This window comes from Tribolium castaneum, chromosome 4 (genome assembly GCF_031307605.1).
Source record: "Tribolium castaneum strain GA2 chromosome 4, icTriCast1.1, whole genome shotgun sequence".
Lineage (NCBI taxonomy): Eukaryota > Metazoa > Arthropoda > Insecta > Coleoptera > Tenebrionidae > Tribolium > Tribolium castaneum.
In genome coordinates, this window is record NC_087397.1 from 21,747,733 (window position 1) to 21,770,909 (window position 23,177).

Genomic DNA, 23,177 nt, shown 5'->3' on the forward strand with positions numbered 1-23,177 from the left:
TTAAAAATTATTAAATATTTTTTGTAACGTACGATTTTCATCTACACTTATACGGTCGGTTTACAGAAGGCGAAATTAAATTTAATTCAGAATTAAAATAATTCGAAAATTCCCATTTATTTTGCAGTGACCAACATTAAGTTAATCGAGAATTTTGAGAAAAAGTTCTGTCAACCGGCCCTTGAAGTTAAAGAGGAACATGTTTTCCCTTCATTAAATTTGGGGCAACGTAACACTTTTTTATTTTTTGAATTATTTTTGAAAAAAAGGTAAAATTTTCTATAATATTGTTTGAAAAAATATCTACTGGCTTTGGTATCTACAAGCTGTAATACAAGTTTTTAAAATTTTTGACAATTTTTTGCCTATTTGGTCTAGTCTGTCATGTAGCGAGTTTGAGTGACATTACTTTTACAGTATTTTTGTTGTAATTTTTTTTCATCAAAATGTTTAAAGTGGTTGTATTTATCACTGCGTGTTTAATTGGGGCCCATGGACAAGCAGAATTTGATCCTAAAAAGAAAGACTATTGCAAAATTACTTGCCAAAAAAATGTGCATCCTGGGTGCAATTGCACTCGAGTGGGAAATCGTCTTGAATTGGGTCTTAAACAACATGCTGAATTTCGCCAAATAATATTAGATCTCCACAACAGAGCAAGAAATCTTGTTGCTTCCGGAAATGAAACTAGAGGCGAATTGACATCGGCTTCCAACATGATGGCTCTGAGCTATAGTTTAGAACTGGAATACTTTGCTAGATGTTATATGAGGAATAGGTTTAATGGTGATCGCTATATGGGGAATTGTATTGTGATGGAAAATGGTTTAAAAGCTGGGCAAAATGTGATTGGAGCTAAGGGAAACCAGTCTACTATTAATTGGGTAACAAATATGTTCAAAGAGTGGTAAGTTTTGAAAAATTCAAAAATGGACGTGTTTTACTGTTGTGTTTTTCTGTAGGATGGCTGAAGTCACCTTGATAAATAAGACACATATCGATTCTTTCTTTGAACCGTCACCAAATGAGAAAGATTTTAGAGATTTCACGCAAATAATGTGGGCAACGGTTAATGAAATAGGATGTGCACGACTCTACACACCAGATACAAATAAACTGAAATATGTAAAACCTTACGTGTCAGCTCTTATCTGCAACTATGGAATAACAATCTTGAAAGACAAAAACTTGGCACCGAATACACCAGGCCAACCAGTTTTTAAAAGAGGACCACCTTGTTCAGATTGTCCTGAGAAATTGAAGTGTAACCAAAAATACCCTTCTTTATGTGGAGAAATTGCTGCCATTCCAACGAGTCCACCGTATGATCTAGATATTTCAGAAGGAGTGACAATCAAGAAATTTAAAAGTCTAACGCTTTTGGTTGTGACTATTTCGTTATCGTTTCTATTGTAATAGAAATCGCAGTGTTTTAAATTATTAAGCACGAAATTATCAAAAAAAAAATTTGCCCAATTGAACTTTAGTATTGTACCCCAATTTAATAAATACAAAATTGTACTATACTTGTTTGCTTACTACATCTGAAGTTTTCACTGGAAGAACAAGGCTATGTTTTTTTTGTTTTCGAAAGGGGGCATTTACTGGGTTCTTTTGCGTCGGTGTTTTGAAAATAGAAACTATTTATTTGTTGTTCGATTGTGACCAAAGACAAATTCAATGGTAAGTGTGTATTTAAGGGGGATATGACCAAAAAATAATTATATACATTCCAAAGCTGAGTATAAATCATGACCAATGACTTTATGACATAGTAAAGAGAAAAAACACAACATTTTTAATTAATTAAATTAATTTTCGTAAATAAAATAAGGTTATAATAAGGAACTTGTTAATTTGTTTGTTAAGATATGTTTTTCTCAGATTGATGAAAATGGTAGTCAAAATCTATATCTGTCAAAAAGTGTGTAAGTTATCTGTAGATGCTCCAACTTTCAAAGAGCAGTTGACAACACTTCAATCTTTTTCAATACACAAATTGATTAATTTTGTTGTTTTGAAGTATTTTATTGACACTAAAAAATTTATTAGCAATTTTTTAATAGGTTGCCATTAAAACGAGAGAAAAATATAAAAAAATTTGTTTGATATACCTAAATTCAATGAATTCATTTAATTTAACAAAACTGATTTTGATTATTACTTGTCCATTATTCAATGAAAAATATTTCTTTAAAGTAGCCTATTATAAAAAGAGCTGTAATCAGTAAGGAATCTTAAGTAATATCAAAAAACCTAAACAACTTGAAAATTATCACACATGGGTATAGGGAATTCTAAAATACAGGTCGATGCAAAACATTTTTTGTCATCTAGTGTAATATAATTAATTGAAACATTCCATTTACAAAATTGAGTTATGGGCATTTGAAGTATGAGAATATTTTTTCCAATTCAGAAGACACTAAAGAAAAGATAATATAAGTTTAATTTTTTGATTTTCCTAAATACGATTTTTAAATTTAGAAAAACAGTAGAGTTACCGATTTTTTAAGTAAAAGATGCAAATCCAAAATTAAAAAAAACTCTAAATATTAAAAAAATTTAAATTTGTGTATTGGAAAAGCTGATGAAAACTCGAGTAATCCAAAAACAGAGTTAAGTGGTTAAGTAGAGTTGATAAAACAAGTTCCAGTAACATGTTACTAGAAATACCTACCGATATTAATTTTATTAGGAGTTGTTAGTTACTAACTACAAATTATCATTGATAAAAAACTAAAAAACCATATATTTTGTAAATTTATCTTCTACAAAATTACCACAATAACATAAATAATTCTTTTGTAAAATTACATGCTTAATTTTAGGACAATTGTAAAAAATACTATTAAAATAGTAAAGTTGACGTTTCAAATGCAACGAATTTGGAATTTTTCGAGTAGTAAACATGTTTTCCTTTATTTTAAACACTTTTGCCGCATAATTGTATAAATTATTGACAAAAAATCATTTTTACGAATTTTTTGAGCTAATTTCTAAAATTTTTTCCTTTTCTAACTTATTTTCTACAAAAATAGTAGAACATTACAAAACTTTTTGTAAATTTGTTGTTGCAAGGCAGAAATGTAACTTTCATCCCAACCCCACTCTTCATTATCGCTGGGGGGTAACACAATATAAGCAGGCAATTTTGGCCTGAGGGCCATTATGCAAGAATTTTCTTTGCACGTTTGTGTCTTCTGTAAAAATTGATTTCAACATTTGTTAGCATTGACTGTTCTGTGTTATTTCGTGGTCACAGCGTGGTCAGTGTTCGCTAAACTTCCACAACTGAGGAGAATGAACCTAAGGATTTTTGTATTTTCTAAGTTTTGCAGAGTAACTTGAATGTTAGTTGTCAAAACCGGATAATGGTAGCAGTATGACCAAAATCTACATTAGTTGCCTTATTTTGGAATTTATCACAGGAAAAAATGTTTATATTATGCCAACATATGTATGATGTAAATTAATTACACCTGATTGGATATCCATAAAAATGAAGCTACATTTGAACTTAGATAATTTTTAAAATCATGATAATTTCAAAGGTATGAATGATTTTACATCCAATGGTAATTTAAAGGCAAAATTACAACATCACGAACACGTTTTTTTAAAGTAATGTTGATATCATCAGAAATATAAATATCTTCACAAAAGTTTGACTAATTGGTAAGAAACTAAAGTTATGGTTTGTCTTTTTAATGGTGGACAATTATTGTTATTATTCTTCGAACAATTTGGTTTACAAACAATTACTTCTGCTAGATTTACAAAATACTTACGTATTAAAAGTGTCAGGTGATATTGGGTGTGTCAAAAAGGTCGGATACACTTTTTAGCACATGTTAAGTACTGCCCATAGACCCCGAAAAAAATATTTAAAAATTTGGTATTATTTTTTTAATAGTATATGGCCTTTTTAACAGTTACAGAAAAACAACTTGAAACTAAAAATTTCTTTGTTAGATCACTTACTATGATATTAGTTATATGGTTTACATTGTCATAAAAGCATTTTATTGAAAATTTATGTTCTATCTAAAGGAATAGTTTGGTTTTAATCAAGTTAAAGCTAGTTAGTTTTGTAGCCATTAACTCAGTTACTCCGGACATGTTAGAACGTACCACAAATTCTGTTCAAAGACGTGCCGAAGTCTACTTCTTAGCAAATGGCAGAACAGTTCCACATTTATTATAAAATACATTGTTTGTTTTTAATTTTACTGTTTATTAAATTGCTTTGTTCCTAAATTAGTTTTCCCTAATTGTTGTAAAAATATGTATCTATTCCTCTCCAGCTGTGCTTAAAAGTTTATTCGACTTTTTTGTTTTTCTTTTTTTTTTCTTTTTGGTATTTTTACTTCCGTTTTTCATATGGTATGGCATCTCTGTAGAGCGGCTAACTATTTTAAGAAAATATTACTTGCAAACGAGTTTCTCTGAATGGTATTTTTCCGGCTGAACAAAACAGTGTTTCGTATTACTTGCTGAAAAGATCCACCTCGTTTACGACCTTATCTCTCAGACTCAAAAATTTAAAAAATATGTCTCTTTGTTTATGTTACAAGTGACTACATCCTAGTAAAATATAGTATTCCCTTTATATTATTAGAAATATAAACAGATGTTAGAATAGAAAATTCAATTTTAAGACAAAAGACAAAAATTCTTCGTAAGGGAGATACATCCCCTAAATGGGGTGCTTCTTTTAGTGGGTTTTCCTGAATATTTAAGATACCATTATAGATAAAATTACAAAATTTGATACAGTTGATAATCTTTATACGCCTAATCAAATCCAAAAATCAAATAAAAAAAAATAATCGGAGACGTCCCAAACTGGAGGGGGGGAGTAGGGTAAAAACTACCATAACTATCTTAACTTTAGATTTTTGACACTCTCAGCAACAAAATCTTAAATTTCATAGTTTTTTACACAAAAATAGTCTCTTGTATTGTTTCAATACAACTCACCGTTTTTGAGTAAAACTAATTTAAAATTTACGTAACAGACGCCCAAAAAGGTTCTTGGACATTGTTTTGGATCATGAATATTTGCTGCAAAAAGTGGTTCGAATTAATTAAGGTAATTGTTTTTATTTATTAAAGTTTTTTCAAATCAATAGTGAAATAATTTTTAAATCACTAGTGAATTAAAACATTTTAACTCACTAGTGATTAATAGATTGCGTATACGTGTTACTATGGAGTTAATATTGTGAAAATTGAATAAAAAATATAAGCAAAAAAAGGGAAAAGACAAACCCTGTAAAATTTTTATTTTGTTTTTTAATAATGTTATGTTGTTATAACTTTAATAATGTAGAGAGCACAATATAATAGTATATTATACGGACTGTTTATAAAAGAGTGTAGGATCTCAGGTGGCTCTGGAATTTGAATTTGCCGTATTTAATTATTTTATTTCTATGAAATTTCTGAAAAGTACCAATGTTTATCTACTCACGCAATCAGTAAAACCAGATTTTTCATATACTAACATTGTTCGTTTTTTCTTAAAGAAGCGGCAAATTTTTAATACCTACTACAATCTTACATTCATTTATAGACAGATTGTATTATAAGTGTTAGAGATGCAGCACTAAATGCAAGTGAGAATTTTGATTCTTCTCACGAGCTTTATAATGGCATTTCGAGACGTGTGATATACGACATTTTATCTTATCTTATTTTATCTTATACCTTTGTTCATTATACCATCGTTTTCGATAGAAAAAATCAAATTTCTCTCACAAGAGAGATAAAGCTATCAGATTTGCTGTCAGATTTAGCTTTAACTCTCTTGTGAGAGAAATTTGATTTCTCTCACCGAAAACAATGGTGTAATGTATCTAAAAAACTGCATCTGTAAGATAAAAGCACTTGTAAGAAGATTGAAGGAAGAAAGATAGCCAGAAAAGATAGAATTGAAGACAAGAAATGAATGTATTAAGAACGAGTAATAATAACAAAATTACAAACTAATACACATCTGGAGAGAAAAATTCGCGAAGAATGGAGAGCGCACGTCTCACCTTTAAGTCGTTTTTAACTAAAAAAAATCGGCGTTTTTGGCGTCAGAAATCGGAATCAATCGATTTCTGCTTTTCTACAGCAAGTTTTACTCGTGCGTGAAGACACAACAAAACAAAATAATGGAATATTAAATCACGTATCAAGAACATATTATGTTCCGTAGAGACATAAATGAAAGAAGCAAAACCATATACGAAGATGAAAAAAACAGAAAACGAGGGTGCACAGAATAGAATTTGCAGATGGGCGGAACTATAAGTCTACAAATCCATAAAAAAAATAATATAATAGATATGTGTGTTCAGTAATGTATTTAGGTCCATTGCTGTTCTGGATTACTAAATTTTGACCGTTCCTAGCTATGTCGACAACATTTCTTTAAAAAGAACATTTACTAGTTAATTCAGAAAATAAAGAAAAATTTAGGAACCTATTATTAAATAAATTCTATTAAATACATATGAATCTGATAAAAACAAATCATTAAATATGCAATATCTGATTTTAACTCAATCTTTTTAAGAGTTGACTTTCTCTAAAATTCAGTAATTTCCTTATTTTTTTTAATCAGTTTATTTGAATGAAATAGCAAATCTAGTTTTTGAATACTTTAAGAAATATACGTGTAAAAAAATACATGGTGCTCCATTAAAAAATGAGTTATTCAATTTTTGTGTTTTGGCAGACTCTGTACATAATTTCCGTGTTTCAACTAAAAGTCGACTATTTCCTAAAACTACAAGGTATTCTGAATTTTTCTGTTGCCGTAAAATATTCATAGGCGACTTCGGAGTGATTTTTCAAATGTTGGTCTTTTTTATAACAAAAAGTTGAATAATTCCAAAACGAAAAGGGATAGTCCCATACTAGTTTATATAAAGATACATTGTTTTTTTGTGTAGAATCTAATAATGCAAAAATATATAGGGTGTTCTATTTAAAAAATATAATTTTGGTTCACCACCCTGTATATAATAAAAATATTTGTGGTTTGTGGACTTTAAGTTGATCTATAGAATAATGAAAAACGACATGGTAATATTTCAAGTAACAAAAAAGTTATTGACCGATTATACATTCCTGGGTCAGCCAAGACCTGAATTGTTTAGCGAAAGGAATAAAATAATTAATTTTTTAGTTAGAAGCTCTTATAGAATATACTGTTAAAAACATTAAAAACAAAAGTTGGCTTGATTCTGGGTTTTTGTCCATAGTCAACAGTTTACAAAATACAACGTTTATTAATTTATTTATTAATAGATGTAGAAGTTAAGAGTTAATGAAATTTAAAAAAAAAATGAGTTCAGGCGTGTTCGCATGCCATCCGTATTTATGGTTATTCAGAATGAAATTAATCGTAAATTAAAAATTTATTGCTATTAAATCGGATTTTGTGAGTAAGTCATTGCTTTAATTTCGAATAAATAGTAAATATAAAATGGAAAGGCTCTTGCACATTACAAAGCAGGGTGTTTCGAGTAAAAAACTAACAAGTCGAGGGTGTATTTGATAAAAACATCGTTTATTATAAAAACAATGTTATAATAAATAATAAAATTAATTGTAAACGTTTAAATAATGAAATTATTATTTTTTTAATATTAACGGTCGGTTTACAGAAAGCGAAATTAAAGTTTAATTTAGAATTAAACTAATTCCACATTAAGTTGCCATTTAAAATGCATTGACAAATGTCAAGTTGATCTCGAAATTAGTCACGAAATGAATAAGAAATACCTCTGAAGTACTGGTTATTGTCGTTCCCAAAAGAGATGAATTTTCTTTGCAAATATAATCCAAATTAATAGTTTATGGCCACTTCGGGAGGTAGCAATCATTTGGGGAATCCACAAGGGACTTTCTATTTTACCTACCTTCTATTCTTCTCTTATTTGCTTCATATTAAAAACAATCAAATTCAAATATACACATAGTTGTTAATTGTTTAAAGTATGACAAACTACTGTATAATTTTTTAAACTATATAAAAATTATCATAAAAATTGAGGTAGTGTTGTCTTTACTGTTTACTTAATTTACTCCTGAAATACGTGTTTCATTTTCAAATTTCCTCAAAGGGATGAATTTTTATTGGAATTAAACAAACTAATGCAAAATCGGTAGGTAGACAAGTTTGGGATGAATCATGGGGTCCTAATATTACCAGTGTTAATTCTAAGCACCCTAAGGCGGTGCCATAATATTTGGGTATATTGTAAACAAATCTCTTTTTCATCACATTAAAACCAAGTTCAATTCCGATGAGGATTGTATAAACAATTTTAATCTAGGGTGGATTTTACAATTGTCAGATAAACTCCGGATAAGTTATTCCTTGTCTAATTACTATGGTTACAATTGTTACAACAATGTATTTTTCAAAATTTATCCCCAGAATAAAGTTATCCGACGATTGTAAAATCCACCCTTAATAGAAAATTCTATAAAAATTGCCACCATAGGGCGTAACTCTAACTTCATTACATTCGCTAACAAATTGTTTTCAATAGAATAAATTAATAACTATGATAACATAAATTTGACAAACACATGATGAATACGAAAGAATTTTTCCGTTTTATCTTATGTTTTTTCCATTTTACCAACTATTCTTCTCTCATTTGCTTTATATTAAAAACCATCAAATCCAAATATACAAATAGTTGTTAATTGTTTAAAATATTAGAAACTACTGTATGATTCTTTAAATTAAAGTTATCATAAAAATTGAGGTAGTATTGTCTTTACTATTTACTCATTATTCGAGAGTTTTATCTACTAGTGAACAGCCCTCACATAAGGATTTAATAAAATTTGGTAACATTTTCTCAGAAAACGTTGATAGGTTCAACCATGTCTCCTGGCCATTTGTTTCCATTCAGGAATAAAAGTTTCCATTCAATAGTCAGGAGTATGAATTGATCTTGCAATTAAATGGCAACTTATTGTGGAATTAGTTTAATTTTCAATTAAACTTTAATTTCACTTTCGGTAAAATATTAAATTAAAAAGAATAATAATTTCATTATTTTGTAAACTTCTACAATTGATTTTGTTATTTATTATTACATTTTTTTTGTAATAAACTATTCTTTTATATCAAATACACTCTTGACTTGTTAGTTTTTTACTCGAAACACCCAATGCGCAAAAGCCTTTCCATTTTATACTTGTCTTCTTTTATTTGCTTGAAATTAAAGCAATGACTCACATTCAAAATCGGGTTTAATTGCAATTAATTTAATTCTGAATTATCTTAAATACGAACGGCATGCGAACACGCCCGAACTCATTTTTTGAAAAAAAAATCAGCTCTTAACTTCTACATCAATTAATAAATAAATTAATAAACGTTGTATTTTGTAAACTGTTGACTTTGGACAAAAACTCAAAATCAAGCCAACTTCTATTTTTAACTGTGTATTCTGTGAGACTTTCCAACTCAAAAATTAATTATTTTATTCCTTTCGCTAATCAATTCAAGTTGTACGTAAGTATATCAGGTGTCAAAAGTCGCGGATAAGCTTTTGAGACTGAATACTAGCGGCTTTAGTGACCACTAAGAGATAGTAAGAAAAATAATTGCTCCTTATTTAACATGCAGCTGCTTGTGAAAGTTGCAAAAAATACTTACTTTAATGTGGAATTGTAGGAAAAGCAGACCTGCTGAGTTTGTTTTTAATGACTTATCTTACTTTGCTTACTTGATTTAATATCTAGTTTTTCAAAAAGAATTGTAGGAAAACATTTTGAAATGAGCTAAACAGTTTTCAACATTTAATAATGTTATCGTGGTAATACTTTTGTTTAACCTTTTTCTAAATATATAAAAATAGGTGTACTTATACGGCGTTGCCATCTATTGATTTTAATTTCATTCGTTGTTTACAAAACGAAAAATTCCGTGATTTTTTTTTATCGAAAATAGTGTTTTGTATAGCTCTATCTAGCTGTTCTTAAGGGCCTATCCGCGACTTTTGACACACCCGATATGCCACTGCGTGTGTAAGTAGTAATTGTGTTGTAAACCATTTTATTTTAACATTCTTGTTTGCAATTTCTTTACTTTTTCTTGGGAGAATATTATTGAGATTGGAAGTATGTAATATTGAAATTAGAAACGAAATAAAAAATTTATTCGTAAAAATAAATACATCGGAAATATTACAGTTGAGAAATTCAAACTGTTCACCATCTAAACACGTAGCTATTGAAACGGGGGTTTTGGTAGAGGGGTTTGTTTAGCTTTGATTATCCATGTAAACGAACGTGACCCTATTCCTGGTTGCACAAATACTCCAAATTATGGCTGTGTGGATAAAGAGGGTGCCACCAGTCCAGCACTCGAACATTGATCACAGGTTCCAGGATAATAAGTGTATTACCACCTGTTGACAGTGGTTTACAACTCTGTATCTCAGAACCGAACCACAACTGTAATTTATACGATCTTAGTTCAGAAGATAGATTTAACTGCGCTGAAGTTAGGGTTAAACCTAACACTGGAGCTATTGGAATAAGGTGTTTGCAAGTGACTTGTAAAATGCGGCAACTTTCGTCTTGATTTGCAAACACATCGTCCAACATCTCCAGAAGGTCTGGTCTATGACCAGGTTTCTGTGTCCTGTGGTGGTGGACGTTAACCTTCATTTTGAAAAAGTACAGGCACTGGTTTTCAGTTTTCTTATGCCACATTAAAACGCATTGACTTTTTTTCAAAGTGTCTGGATGTTGCTCTAGTCTTTCTAGAGACTTCAAGCGTGAGATAAATGGTTTGTACATGAAATTTAGGGCCCTTATTACAGACGTTCGTATGCCATACTTCCGGAACAAACATTCGGGGTGAAGTCGTTCCGGTAGATTTGGCACGTTTTTGTAGTACCGTTTATACATGGAGAACCAAAACTTTGCTGTGGAAACGACTTCGTACGATGCTTTGCAAATTCCAGCAAATCGTCCGACATCTTCAGGTCGAATGTATTCCGAAATTAGGAACCAAATGTCTATGGGATATTCGTTTCCAGTGTTTTCATATTTTCGGTCTTCGCTGCTTGAAACTGTTTTTTTTCTTCGTCGTGGTTCAGTTTTTTGGATAACGTATGAAATGGTCCCATCTTCGTTTTCTTGTTCGACGAAATTACCTTCGAAATCGTCGGTTTTTTCGTCCCAGTTTTTGTCGTCTTCTAGTTGTTTTTGTAGTACTTTATTTACGTTTGCGGTGGATTTTTTTATACGGTTTTTGCACACTGAAGAGTTGGCGAAGTCGTTGATTGTAACATCTGCAAGAATTATTAAAAATTGGAATTAAAGTTTTACAGGAAATATTTAAGTATTATTAAAACACCAAGTATCTATAACTGTTGTGTTCCAAACTGTGAATACGTTGGGAAGACAAAGTTACCTATTTTAAATCAATTTCCGAAAATTTAAAATTAGAAGAAAAAAATGACCTATTCAGGATGTACAATTTAAGAAAACATTTTAAAACATGTGTAAAAAATTGGTGGTAAATGCAGTTCCATTTTTGTTGCTGGAATTCTAAAACGATTACTGGTTTCAGATCATTTTTATCTCTTCGATTTATTCGGAAAGTAAGCCGTTATGAGTTCAAAATCATTTGATACAAACTACGCCCATTTTATTTAGAAATGCAGTTTCGTTTAGCCGCTTAATTCTTAAACAATTACTCGTTTTTTCTTTTTGGATTAATTCGGAAAGTAAACCGCTTGGAATGCTAAATCTTCAGAGTGATTTGTTAAAATCTATGTGATTCCAAGACTATTTCGTTTTGATTTTAGTATACAAATCGATTTAAAAGTAGGTGGTACTCAAAATTCTGACATAATAAAGTGTTTAGATGCAATTAATTGTGAATTGTGAATGAATGGTGAAGGACTAAGACCCAAGGACTCGAAATATTAAAGGAATAATAAACAGTTACTGTGATGTTTGATTATGCTCTTAGAAATTTGGAAATTTTAAGCATATCTAAACTCTGTGACCCAAAAAAAAGAACTAATTACTATATTTGCGTACAAAATATCATAACTTTTGATGTATTTGATTAATAAATTAAAAAAATTAACAACCCACAAAACACAAGCATTTTTCTTGCAAACGAAATTTAGCAAAGGTTCAAACCAAAATAAATAGATTACAGTGGAGCGCGAACACATAACTCTCCCAAGCGGTCATTTTTTGACAGTGGACAGATTTTATATACAGGGTGCTCAAAAACTGGCGCACCAACTCAGTGGTACGTTATTGAGAAGCAAGTGCAGATTACGGGAAAAATGTTGAAAAAATTCCTAAAGTCATATTTTAAAAAATATAGAGCTACAAACTTATTGTGTTAACTTTTTAATTTTCATTATTTTTTATTGTTTTTATGCTTCACACTAGGTAATCGTTTCCTAACAAAACGATGCATAATTATTTTTAAATTTTCTATCAGACTTTAGCAGTTTCTTTAATTCAAAAAATTAAAATTCATCAAAAAAATCACAATGTGTAGATGTGCCAACACTGGGAATTATTTCCTAGGAAACCGTTTCAAAAATAATTTATTTTTATTGTTGCTCAAATTCTATTGCGATCATGACTGTTAGACAACGTTGCCAAATATCATTTATCTAAAATCCGTTATTTATCAATAACTTTAACCCTTTGAAGCACAGTGGTTACTCAGTAAAACCACCTTTTTAAATTTATTTTACTCCTATTCAGCATTCTGGTATCTCGCTGAAACCACATAAGGCATGCGTACTAAGATGCCTGTTTTAGAAATTGCCTAACTTATACTTTTTTCAACCTCGAAATTAAAGTTGTGTCGATGTTTGTATTGGGACTTGCTCCTGCTGTATCAGTGTCGTGATAGTGACTCATTTTATTATTATTATCGTTTATTCACAGTTAAATAAGGGTAAGTAAATTCTGTAAATTGTTGCTATAAATATTTTACTTGTTGTAACGACAGGCGCATGTTCAATTTTTGTTTACATTTTGAGGTAAATAGTAATATGCAGGTGGTTGTACAGTGATACCACTATGCAGTAAATGTTTTATTTTTTACAGACATGAGTAATGCCTTTCTTTGAGGAAGAGCAAGCTCGTCTTCAAAGACTTGTTGACGTTCTAGATGAAATACCATCCGACCCAGAGTCTATTGATGAAGAAGAAGATGACGTGGATGAAGATATTGAAGGCACGTATGTAATTGGTACAGACAATGTATTACAGCGTGTAGATAACATTTTGCAACCAGAAGAACATGTTCCAGGTGAGTTTATATTGCTCTGATTTTTTGTATACTAAGCCAAATGATGATTACTGATTAGACATTAATGGCATTGAAGAAAATGATGACAACCAGTCTCAGAATGATGATCACGACGTTTCTGACGACGATACTCCCATTGCTGTTAGACTTTACAGGAAAGGAATTACTTGGTCTGATGATTATCCAAACATAGCAAGAAAAAATGAGTTTAGGGAACATACAGGTCCAAACATAGAAGCAGAAGAACCTATTGATGTATTTCTGTCACTATTTACTGAGGAACTTATAGATACACTGGTTTATGAAACTAATCTTTATAACACGCAGAATAATGGTGGCATAATTACTAATCCTACAAACAAGGAAGAAATAAAAAAGTTCTTAGGAGTTAATATCCTTATGGGAATAAAAAAATTACCCTCTTATCGGGATTACTGGTCGTCGTCATTGGAACTTAGAGATTCTTACATAGCATCTACTATGTCTGTGAACAGATTTGGTTGGCTTCTTTCAAACTTGCATATAAATGACAATTCTAAAATGCCAACCAGAGACTCTCCAAATTACGATAAATTATACAAAGTCAGACCCCTGTTAGAAAAGTTAACAGAGACGTACAAAACCTGCTACGCTCCAAGTGAATTTCAGGCAATAGATGAATCGATGATTCCGTTCAAGGGCAGAAGCTGTCTCAAACAATATATGCCCGATAAACCCACTAAGCGAGGTTATAAGGTGTGGGTACGTGCAGATAGTTATGGTTACGTTGTACAATTTCAAATTTACGAAGGAAAAAGAAAAGATATCGTAGAAAAAAATCTTGGACTTCGAGTAGTCAAAGAATTGACAATAGACTTAGTTGGCAAAAATTACTCAGTATATTTCGATAATTTTTTCAGTTCAGTAGAACTACTTATTTATCTCCAACAAAATAAAATCAATGCAGCTGCTACTACCAGACCAAATAGAAAGAATTTTCCAAAAGATTTTCCAACTGACAAAGAAATGATTCGTGGCAATTTTGCTTGGAGATCAACACGTACTGGTATAACGGCTACAAAATGGAAAGACAGAAAAGGAATACATTTTCTTTCAAACATGCACAGTCCATTGACAGAAACTTCAGTGAGGAGAAAAGAACACGACGGTTCAACGAAACAAATCGCTTGTCCAGCAGTTGTTCAGGACTACAACAAACACATGGGTTGTGTGGACAAAGCAGACATGTTAAAAACAATATATTGTATTGATAGAAAGTCGCGCAAATGGTGGCACCGTATATTTTTCCACATGTTGGACACGACGGTGGTAAATACATTTATCATCTACTCACAACTTACGGAAGGAAAAAAGCTTACACTCAAGCAATTGCGCCTTGCTATTGCAATATCTCTTATCGGCATTCCACAGAGAGAAAAAGTTGGACGTAAATCATCAACCCCTGTTCACCATTTTAAAACTTACGTCTCACAAGAAGTAAGATACAACAAGTCGGAACATTTGCCTGTCAGAACAACATCTCGAAGATGTGGACATTGTTCCACAGTAGCAGAAGTTCATAGGACAAAATGGGCTTGCTCCGTATGCAAAGTTGCCCTATGCCTCTCTGATAACAGGAACTGTTTTCTTGGATTTCATACAAAATAAATAATATTTAGATTTTTTGCTAATTAATTAATTTCCTTTTCGTTGCATAGTGGTTTTTACGGTAAACCACCCCTCAAAAAAATTCAAAATTTTGAAAAAAAAATTTTTTTTGGCAAGCACTGTTTTTTGCTATCTAACAACTAAAGAAAAATGCTATTAAAAATGTTCATACCTCACTTTCTGGAAATGTGTGCTTTAAAGGGTTAATACAAAAAATTTTTTTATTATTTTTACCTGTATATGTAAACTGTTCTCTACCACACACCATTGAGTTGGTGCGTCAGTTTTTGAGCACGCTGTATATTACTGTCAATCAACGTAGACGACGATACAGTGTATAGTATCTACAGTAACCCAAACAAAAAATTTTTGCTGTGAATGTACTACCCAGGCATCCCGAACTGATATAGCCAAATCGAACTCTCATTAAAAAAAGGTTTTACTGATGATGCGGATAGATGGCCTTAGTGTTTTACGGGAAAAAGAAGTCCTATTCAGAAATAAAATTAACTAGACGCCCTCTGGTGATGACTTTTGAACTATGTCGAAAACAGTAAAGAAATTTTCGTAATGCCACATTTAACTGACATTTAATGAATTGTTCAACAATTTTGCGTGTATAGTGTTAATTACTTACAATAGAAAGAATTACTTTAAAAGTACGTGGTGGTAAATACTAGCGTTGACTTTGGTTCTGTAGTTTTTCGTGGTATAAAGTGTTTATTGTTGGAACTTGAAAGTGGATAAAAAGTGAAAAATATTTAAATTTTGATTACAAAGTATTATCAAACAGTTGTCTAATTAAAGATTATAAGTAATGGATCACAGCGAACACAAAGTTTGGCTCAAGAAACCAATAAATTAGTGAAGTGTTATGAATTTTAGGTTAGAATTTTCCACTGAAAAAATCATGAAATGCTGCGGTAAATCTACAAAACTACAATAAAGATTAACAACTGCTGATACATTTAAACGTAAATTATGGCAAAAGGTAGGCATTTCAATGTCTTTGTAATAATTTTCCAATAAAGAAAGTGAACCAAACAGTCATTCGTTATTCGTGTTTTCCTCGTCATCTCTTATTTGTCAACATAAGTTTCTTGCATCAAAGATGCAATAATCATTCCGCATAGGCAATGTAATAATTGTGAAGCCCCAAAATTCGTACAACGCTCAAAATATCCGAATAAACATTTTCCCGCCATTTATGGTTACTGTTTTCGACCTAGCTCAGTGGCGCCCCCAACGGTAATTTTACTTCCGAATTGGCGGATTTAAAATTTCAGATTATTAAAGAAAAACGTGGTACCGATGCGCGGCTGACAAGTAAAAATTTCACAAACGTCAGCAAAATTTGAGTTTATTTTTTATAATATCACATTAATTTTTCAAAGTTTTATTAAGATAGTGGTTCAAGGTGTCGTGTTTGGGTTAGACTATTGCCTACTATCGGTTAGGAACAACATGATCTCCAAAAATATAACGTAGTAATGAGCTCCAGAAGGTTTTCGTAGATAGGTGCGTTTTTCCTAAAAGTGAGTTTTTTGAGACCGAACCGCAAGTGAGTCACACTGCGAGGAGACTCCCATAGACAGAAGTTGCAAACATAAGGTGCCAGACCGGTGCCAGTTTGGCTGATTGCAAGTATATCTTTATCATCGATTCGGTGACGACTATTAGTTTTGTAAACTTAATGGATTTAATAAATATCTTTAATATTAAATGTGATCGTGTCATGTTGGGTAAAATTCTTCCATCTGTGCTGTCTGTGCATCCACCTTTTCAAATACAATTAGGAAATTTTCATAATAATTGTATTTGATAAGGTTTTGACGATGTTTTGACATCATTTAAACGTGAGCAAAAATTAAAAAAATACAAAGTAATCGGGATTATTTTAAATTCGCGCCATTTTTAGTACGTGATGATGCGGCTAGATGGCTCCAGCTAGGAATTCATTGCCAACCATAATGTTCCGCTTCTATAAAAGTGTTATTCTAGGGTACTACCCTATGCCCTAGCCAATCACGGACAGGGTGCGAATCATTTGTAAAAAGCGACAACACTGTCGCATGATTGAAAATATCAAATGTGTCAAATAATTATATTATAGAGAAAGAATTTTAAAGATAAAATCTTTGACAAAACGATCAAAAGCTGCAACGGTTTCACAGTAAACAGGTCCTATTTTCAAACTTTAAACCAAAAAAACATGTAATGACATCTTCTTGATGGCCCCTGGGGCTCGCTCACCTTGTAGGAACAGCGATTTTTAATATGTTGACCTTCTAACTAGCTCGAACACAGCCCCAAAGTCAAAAATTTTGTGTCGGGACCTGCATTTTTGTTTGTCGCAATGTAAAAGAGAGTCAAAAATCCAATTTTTAAAATTGAATATCTCCGAAACTGAATATTGAATATCTGTTTTGTTGGTAAATGTATGTTGTTTAGTTGTATAACACAATAAATCTGAGAATTACTCAACAGAAAATAAAAAGGTAAAATTTGTTCATTCTTCTTCCCCAAATGGGTTCAAGTAGTTAAATTTTGGGGAAAAGGTCAAAAATCCGTGGATGGACTTAGAACTTTCCCCCAAAAAAGCGTACCTAAACTTTGAAACATTTCATTGTCAGATTGGCAGTTAAGGGAGAGAATACCCACGCTAAAAAGCGTCGCATGAAAGCCATTTTCTTTTGTGTTTTACAGCCGTTGTAAGGTTTTGATAGTAGATTTGACAACGAGTGTCGAAAGTGCCTAGTTAAGGAATTCTCACCTGATCACCATCACAAAGCCTGCCATAAAATATTCGAGCTTTCAGATCTCCAATATTAAAATTGTAATTACTCAAAAGCTATCAATTATCCCACAATTTTATTTTAGCAGTTACGGTTCTAAAAATTAAACTTAAAAAACATTTCAAAAAATACCTCAAAAATTTTAAACAATATTAAATTATCAAATTTAATAGTAGCGTAATTGCTTCCCTATCGTTTAGACTATTTAATTAATTTTTTACTCGACTAGAAATAGTTATTTTTGCCTCGGCCATAAAATTTGGAGCAACCTGTAATACTATTCCAGTTTCTCAGTTTTTCTGTTGCTGCAGAATCTCAATCCTAATACTTTTTAGTTTTCTTATGTTTCAGTTTTCAGTTTCTTATCAGTTACTTATTAGTCATTTCAAAATTATAAAACAACGTCTTTTGGTTTCAACATTAGCTGTTATAAATTTTTTCACTCACTTCAAGGAAATAATAGCTAATGTAATTTATAGTTTAAATGCGAGATCCAATCATTAATAACTATTATACAATTTTATCAATCTTATTTAAGAAAATAATTTGCTAAAAAGCGACGTTGTCGTTTTTATTGTTGTGAAATAGTTAATACTTAAAAAGTCAATTGTTGAATTTTTAATTTTTCTACTTTTCAGGTGGAAATACTAATTGTATATTAAATTACTTGTTTATTGATTCTGAAGATTCACTGAAGAACAGCATTATTTTAGTCAAACCACAAAGTGAATTACTATCGCACTTAATTAGAAACAGTACGTTTGTCAGTTGTTGAAAGTACTGAGCCTGTGAATAATAAAGTGTAAATTAGTACTCCACAAGTTGAGGAAAAATTAGGTAGTGACAAATTAAGACAAACTGAATAAAAAAAAATTGTAAACAAACTGGTCCCGATACTGTGAAAAGAACTCATACGCATTTTTTTCTAATAAGTCTTTTCGTATCCCAAATAATAGTATATTAAACTATACTTTACGTTATTGTTTTTTTTTATTGGTACACTTTGAAATCATAAATACTAATATTAATATTACAAAAATTGGAAATAATGTAATATGAGATCAGTATACCTTTCGTTGTCATGGAATTGACTGTCATTATAATAAAAAAAACATTGAAAGTTAGTACATTTGGTTCACTTTCATAAAAACCATTGTGGTGGAAATTGGGTACTCTTAGCATTAACTTTAGATGGGTTGTCATGGTAACAGGTTAGTCAATTCCACCACAATGGTTTTTATGAAAGTGAACCGTTTCTTAGGCTATTGTTGCCATGGACACTTTAAAAAACCCACGTTTTTGAAAGATTTATACACGCTGTTGGTGCTTTAAATAAGCAAACTAGATAAAACCAATAAAAAAAATATAAAAAATTATATTAAATTTTGCTGTGCGCTATGACTGTGATCAGTAGCGCCGAATGTGTGTGGATAGAGGTTAATTTATCTCTATTATTTTTGACCTAACAAAAAACGTTTTCCGGACTTATCGGATCATTTGAAAGACACAGATTTCTTTGGTAGGTTAGATCTGGACTACGCTGTATAAAAATCTATTAAAAATAAAAATGTTAATTAAAAGAGAAAATGAGGAAGTTTCCAAATTTTCAAAATGTTATTATTTACTTTCAACATAATAGAGTTGAATGCAAAAAAATTAATTCGATAGCTTTAAAAATAACAAAAATATAAGCTTTTCGTCTGCCTGTTTGACAGCGGTCCCGCTTTGAGCCTGATGACGTCACGCAGCATAAACTGTTCACAAGATAGCGGCGATTTACACACTACTCTTCCTTTCGGCATTATATTGAGATCTCTGGATAATTTTTTTGACTTAAAAGAAATAAATATTGAAAGAAAGTGTTATTTGTGATGATTGAAGTAATTTGTTTAAGTAGATACCGTAATAAATCACTAATAACTAATAATAATTCATTTTAATAATCACACAAAAATCAGCGTTTGCGATTTTTTTCTTTATTTCTTTCTGTATACCTCTGAATTTTTTCAGATTTTTTCTACAATTTCTTATAAATACTAAATATTAATTAATGAGAAATATTTACATTAATGAAATATTATTTTATTAAAAAAAAATAAAAATAATAACTAATGGAAATTTTTATGATTTCTAGAACAAGCGATGCTTGTAAAATGTTTTGCACAAAAAATATGTACAAAAATAAGTGTTCTACAAACGACTTCTTATTAAAAATATCGACTCTTGCATAAAAAGAAAAACAATTTCTTTATTTGTCAATGCTTTTAAAGATACGTTTGATGAATAAGTAGATGTGGTTTATAAACCTAGAGTTTTCAAAGATATGAAATTACGATTTTCTTGTTTTTTAAAGTTGTAATGTTCTCATTTTTTGATATTTAACGGTTTTATAACGTGAGATTTTTAAATTTTATTTATTTTATTTAGGGCTAATAGTTCAATAAATGTCATAAAAGATATAGGAAATGGAAAAAATTGAGGAACAGCAAAGTAATTTTGGAAACATGATAATTTTAACCAGATACAGCCCCTCAAAGAATCGAAGAATAGCGAGACCGAGACCAGTAAAGCACGCGATCTGTCAAATTTTGAACTTTGAGGTCTCATAACTTTTTTATTTTTGTGAATATAAAAAAATTAAAAGTACCATTAGTTTTACAATCACGAAGACTATTAATGATATTAATTAAAAAAAAAATGGAAACTTCCTCATTCATGAAGTGAGTTCATTTTCTAGGTTGAGATGAATTCTTACAGAAAAATAAACTAACTTTTTTGTGCCATTTTGATGGTTTAGTAGGCACATTCTATATATACCTATTAAGTAATTGACACACATTAATAGGCAACTTCATCAAGTGCGATGTCATAATACTCATTATTTGACGGAACATTTTATGAAAATTTTTAGGTTGCCAAGAAGCAAATTTCTGCAAATATCACAAATTACAAGGGGTTTTCATACACGATTACCATAATTATCATCAATACTCTTGTATTTTGACAAAATCTAGGTAAAACAAAAATTTTAAATCAATTTTTCACTTTAAAAATTGAGATAATACCAACCGCCACATCATAAGACCAAGCACTCATTCTTTCAAAAAACTCCGGATAACGCCACTCGCTTTTGATACTGAATTCGTGCTTCATTATTGCTCTTATAAAATTTGATTTTTAATGTACTAGTACAACAGCCAATTTAGAACAATATTTATGTTCAACAATTAATTTATTGCTTTATGGCTTTTTTGTAAATTTTTTCACTAAAAACGTATTTCGTTGCGTTTGTTCTTGTAAAGCAATTTATTGCGTTAAAAATTGTTTTCGTTCTGTAGAAATTCAATAAAAATGAATCTTAAATAAGCAGATTATTTTAATACCTCCTTTCTGTTTTTTACACTCATAACTACACTACACTCACCTAAATAAAATTTTAAGCTGCCAAAAATCTGGTCCCTACTAACAAGTAATAATAGCTGAACACTTCTTTCGTTGTGTAAATTTATTTAAAAATACAGGGTGCTCAAAAACTGGCGCACCAACTCAGTGGTACGTTATTAAGAAGCAAGTGCAAATTAGGGGAAAAATGTTGAAAACATTCCTAAAGTCATATTTTAAAAAATCTGGAGCTACAAACGTATTGTGTCAACTTAATTTTTAAATTTACTATCAGATTATCAGTTTTTTTAATTAAAAAAAATTAAAATTCATCAAAAAAATCACAGTGTGTAGATGTGCCAACACTGGGAATTATTTCCTAGGAAACCGTTTCAAAAATAATTCATTTTTATTGTTGCTCAAATTCAATTGCGATCATGACTGTTAGACAACGTTGCCACATATCATTTATCTAAAATCCGTTATTTATCAATAACTTTAATACAAAGATTTTTTTTACTATTTTTACCTTTATATGTAACCATTTCTCTACTTCACACCATTGAGTTGGTGCGCCAGTTTTTGAGCACGCTGTATAAAATAATTAAAAATTCAGTAACAATTTGGTACTATTTGTTTGTCAAAATTCAATCTTTGTCATATCTACTCGTAATATTAATTAATTAATTCATTAATTATTAGGGCTCTGTTGACATATTCTTGACCGAAAAATAGTTAACTTTGGTAGTAAGCTTTCAATTGTTTTTTTTCAATCAACAAATTAAGTATACCTTCACACAGTACGTTGAGTGTGCCTAAAATATAATGTTACTACAGATGTTACTAAAATTCATTTTTAACAATAATTTAAGGCAAAACAAGTGTTGAACAAATACAGAACGGGAAATGTCATAGCATGAAAATGGTTTTTATATTTCTTCATAGTTTGAACATAGTTAAGTTAGAACTGACAATTAATCAAACCTTGACAAATTTAACGTAGTTATAAAATTATCTGGACTGGTAGTTTTCATCAGTGTCCTAAGATAACATTAATAAACCCTACCAGCCTAATTCAGTGCATTTCACTGTGCCATTAAAGCAAAAATTGTTTGAATGTGGCAGCTGCCAAATTGACAAACAAAATCTGTTCCAATCTAATGAAAATTAAATTTTCCGGTCTTAATGCATCCAACTGACACTATACACTACACGAGATACCTAATGTCATTAATTTTCAGAGGATTCTTGACCTGACTTATTTAGTCACGACACTAACCTGGGCAGTTTTAGCTGAGACACCCTGTATACTATTGTATTATCATTACAGTATTATTTACTGTTATCTAATCTGGTATTTTGTCTTTTGCGGATTTACCACAAAGACGTCATAGCATTCATGGCATTTTACTCAACACCTGCATTAGATTATTAATGACGGTATTTTTCTGTTGTCAAATCACTTAACAATGAGGTATGCGACCTTGTCTGTTGGATTTTCTAAAATTGCAAGGAAACAGTAAATTTCACCGACTCATGGAAATTCCTACTCAACAATAAATTACAGAGATTAAACAACACACAACAGTTGTAAATGAGTGTAAATGTTGTGTAATTTGAAGAAACATGAAAAATGCAGCAGTAACTGTAAACAAAAGGAATTACCTGCTAAATTGCTGGAAGTATGCTTTTTTCCGGATTTTTTATGCTTGGACATGGTGCAGTTTTGGATGTAATTGTTGTCAAATCGTGAATAAAGTACATGTTAAAACGGGAATTGAAAATATACTCAAATAATGACCAACGAGACCATCGCTATCACCAGCCATGATGGACTGAACGGAGTTGTCAAAAAACTGTCACTGTCAGGTGCCCCAACAATCAAATTATGATTTAATACTTTTGCAATAACACTATTGCTCTCAATTGTATTTTTGTGATTTGTATTTAATTCTAGTTTTTTTTTCGAAATAGTTTTTTAGTAAATTGTGCGTGGCGCCATCTGACGGTAGCGTTACAGTGTCCTGTTG

General features: G+C 30.7%; 2 protein-coding genes and 1 non-coding gene across 4 annotated transcripts; 2 read left to right on the forward strand and 1 right to left on the reverse strand.

Annotated features, from left to right (window-relative positions):
• The first annotated feature begins 336 nt into the window (after positions 1-336).
• On the forward strand, positions 337-1,526 carry LOC103314675 (uncharacterized). Its single transcript, XR_010333792.1, has 2 exons — positions 337-907; positions 963-1,526. It is a non-coding gene; the product is annotated as an uncharacterized LOC103314675 (transcript).
• Positions 1,527-10,159: 8,633 nt separating this feature from the next.
• Positions 10,160-23,004, reverse strand: fsd (fates-shifted). Its single transcript, XM_965319.4, has 2 exons — positions 22,813-23,004; positions 10,160-11,324 (listed from the first exon to the last, which is right to left on the reverse strand). The coding sequence occupies exons 1-2, from the start codon at positions 22,862-22,864 to the stop codon at positions 10,321-10,323; spliced, it is 1,056 nt and encodes a 351-aa protein (XP_970412.1). The 5' UTR covers positions 22,865-23,004; the 3' UTR covers positions 10,160-10,320.
• On the forward strand, positions 12,757-14,986 carry LOC103314937 (piggyBac transposable element-derived protein 4). Of its 2 annotated transcripts, XM_008202265.3 has the most exons (3): positions 12,757-12,967; positions 13,120-13,324; positions 13,383-14,986. In XM_008202265.3, exons 2-3 carry the CDS (start codon positions 13,129-13,131, stop codon positions 14,969-14,971), a joined length of 1,785 nt encoding a protein of 594 aa, XP_008200487.1. In that variant the 5' UTR covers positions 12,757-12,967; positions 13,120-13,128; the 3' UTR covers positions 14,972-14,986. The 2 variants fall into 2 exon arrangements, with proteins under 2 accessions (XP_008200487.1, XP_008200478.1); XM_008202256.3 differs by having other exon boundaries at positions 12,757-13,324.
• Positions 23,005-23,177: the final 173 nt, after the last annotated feature.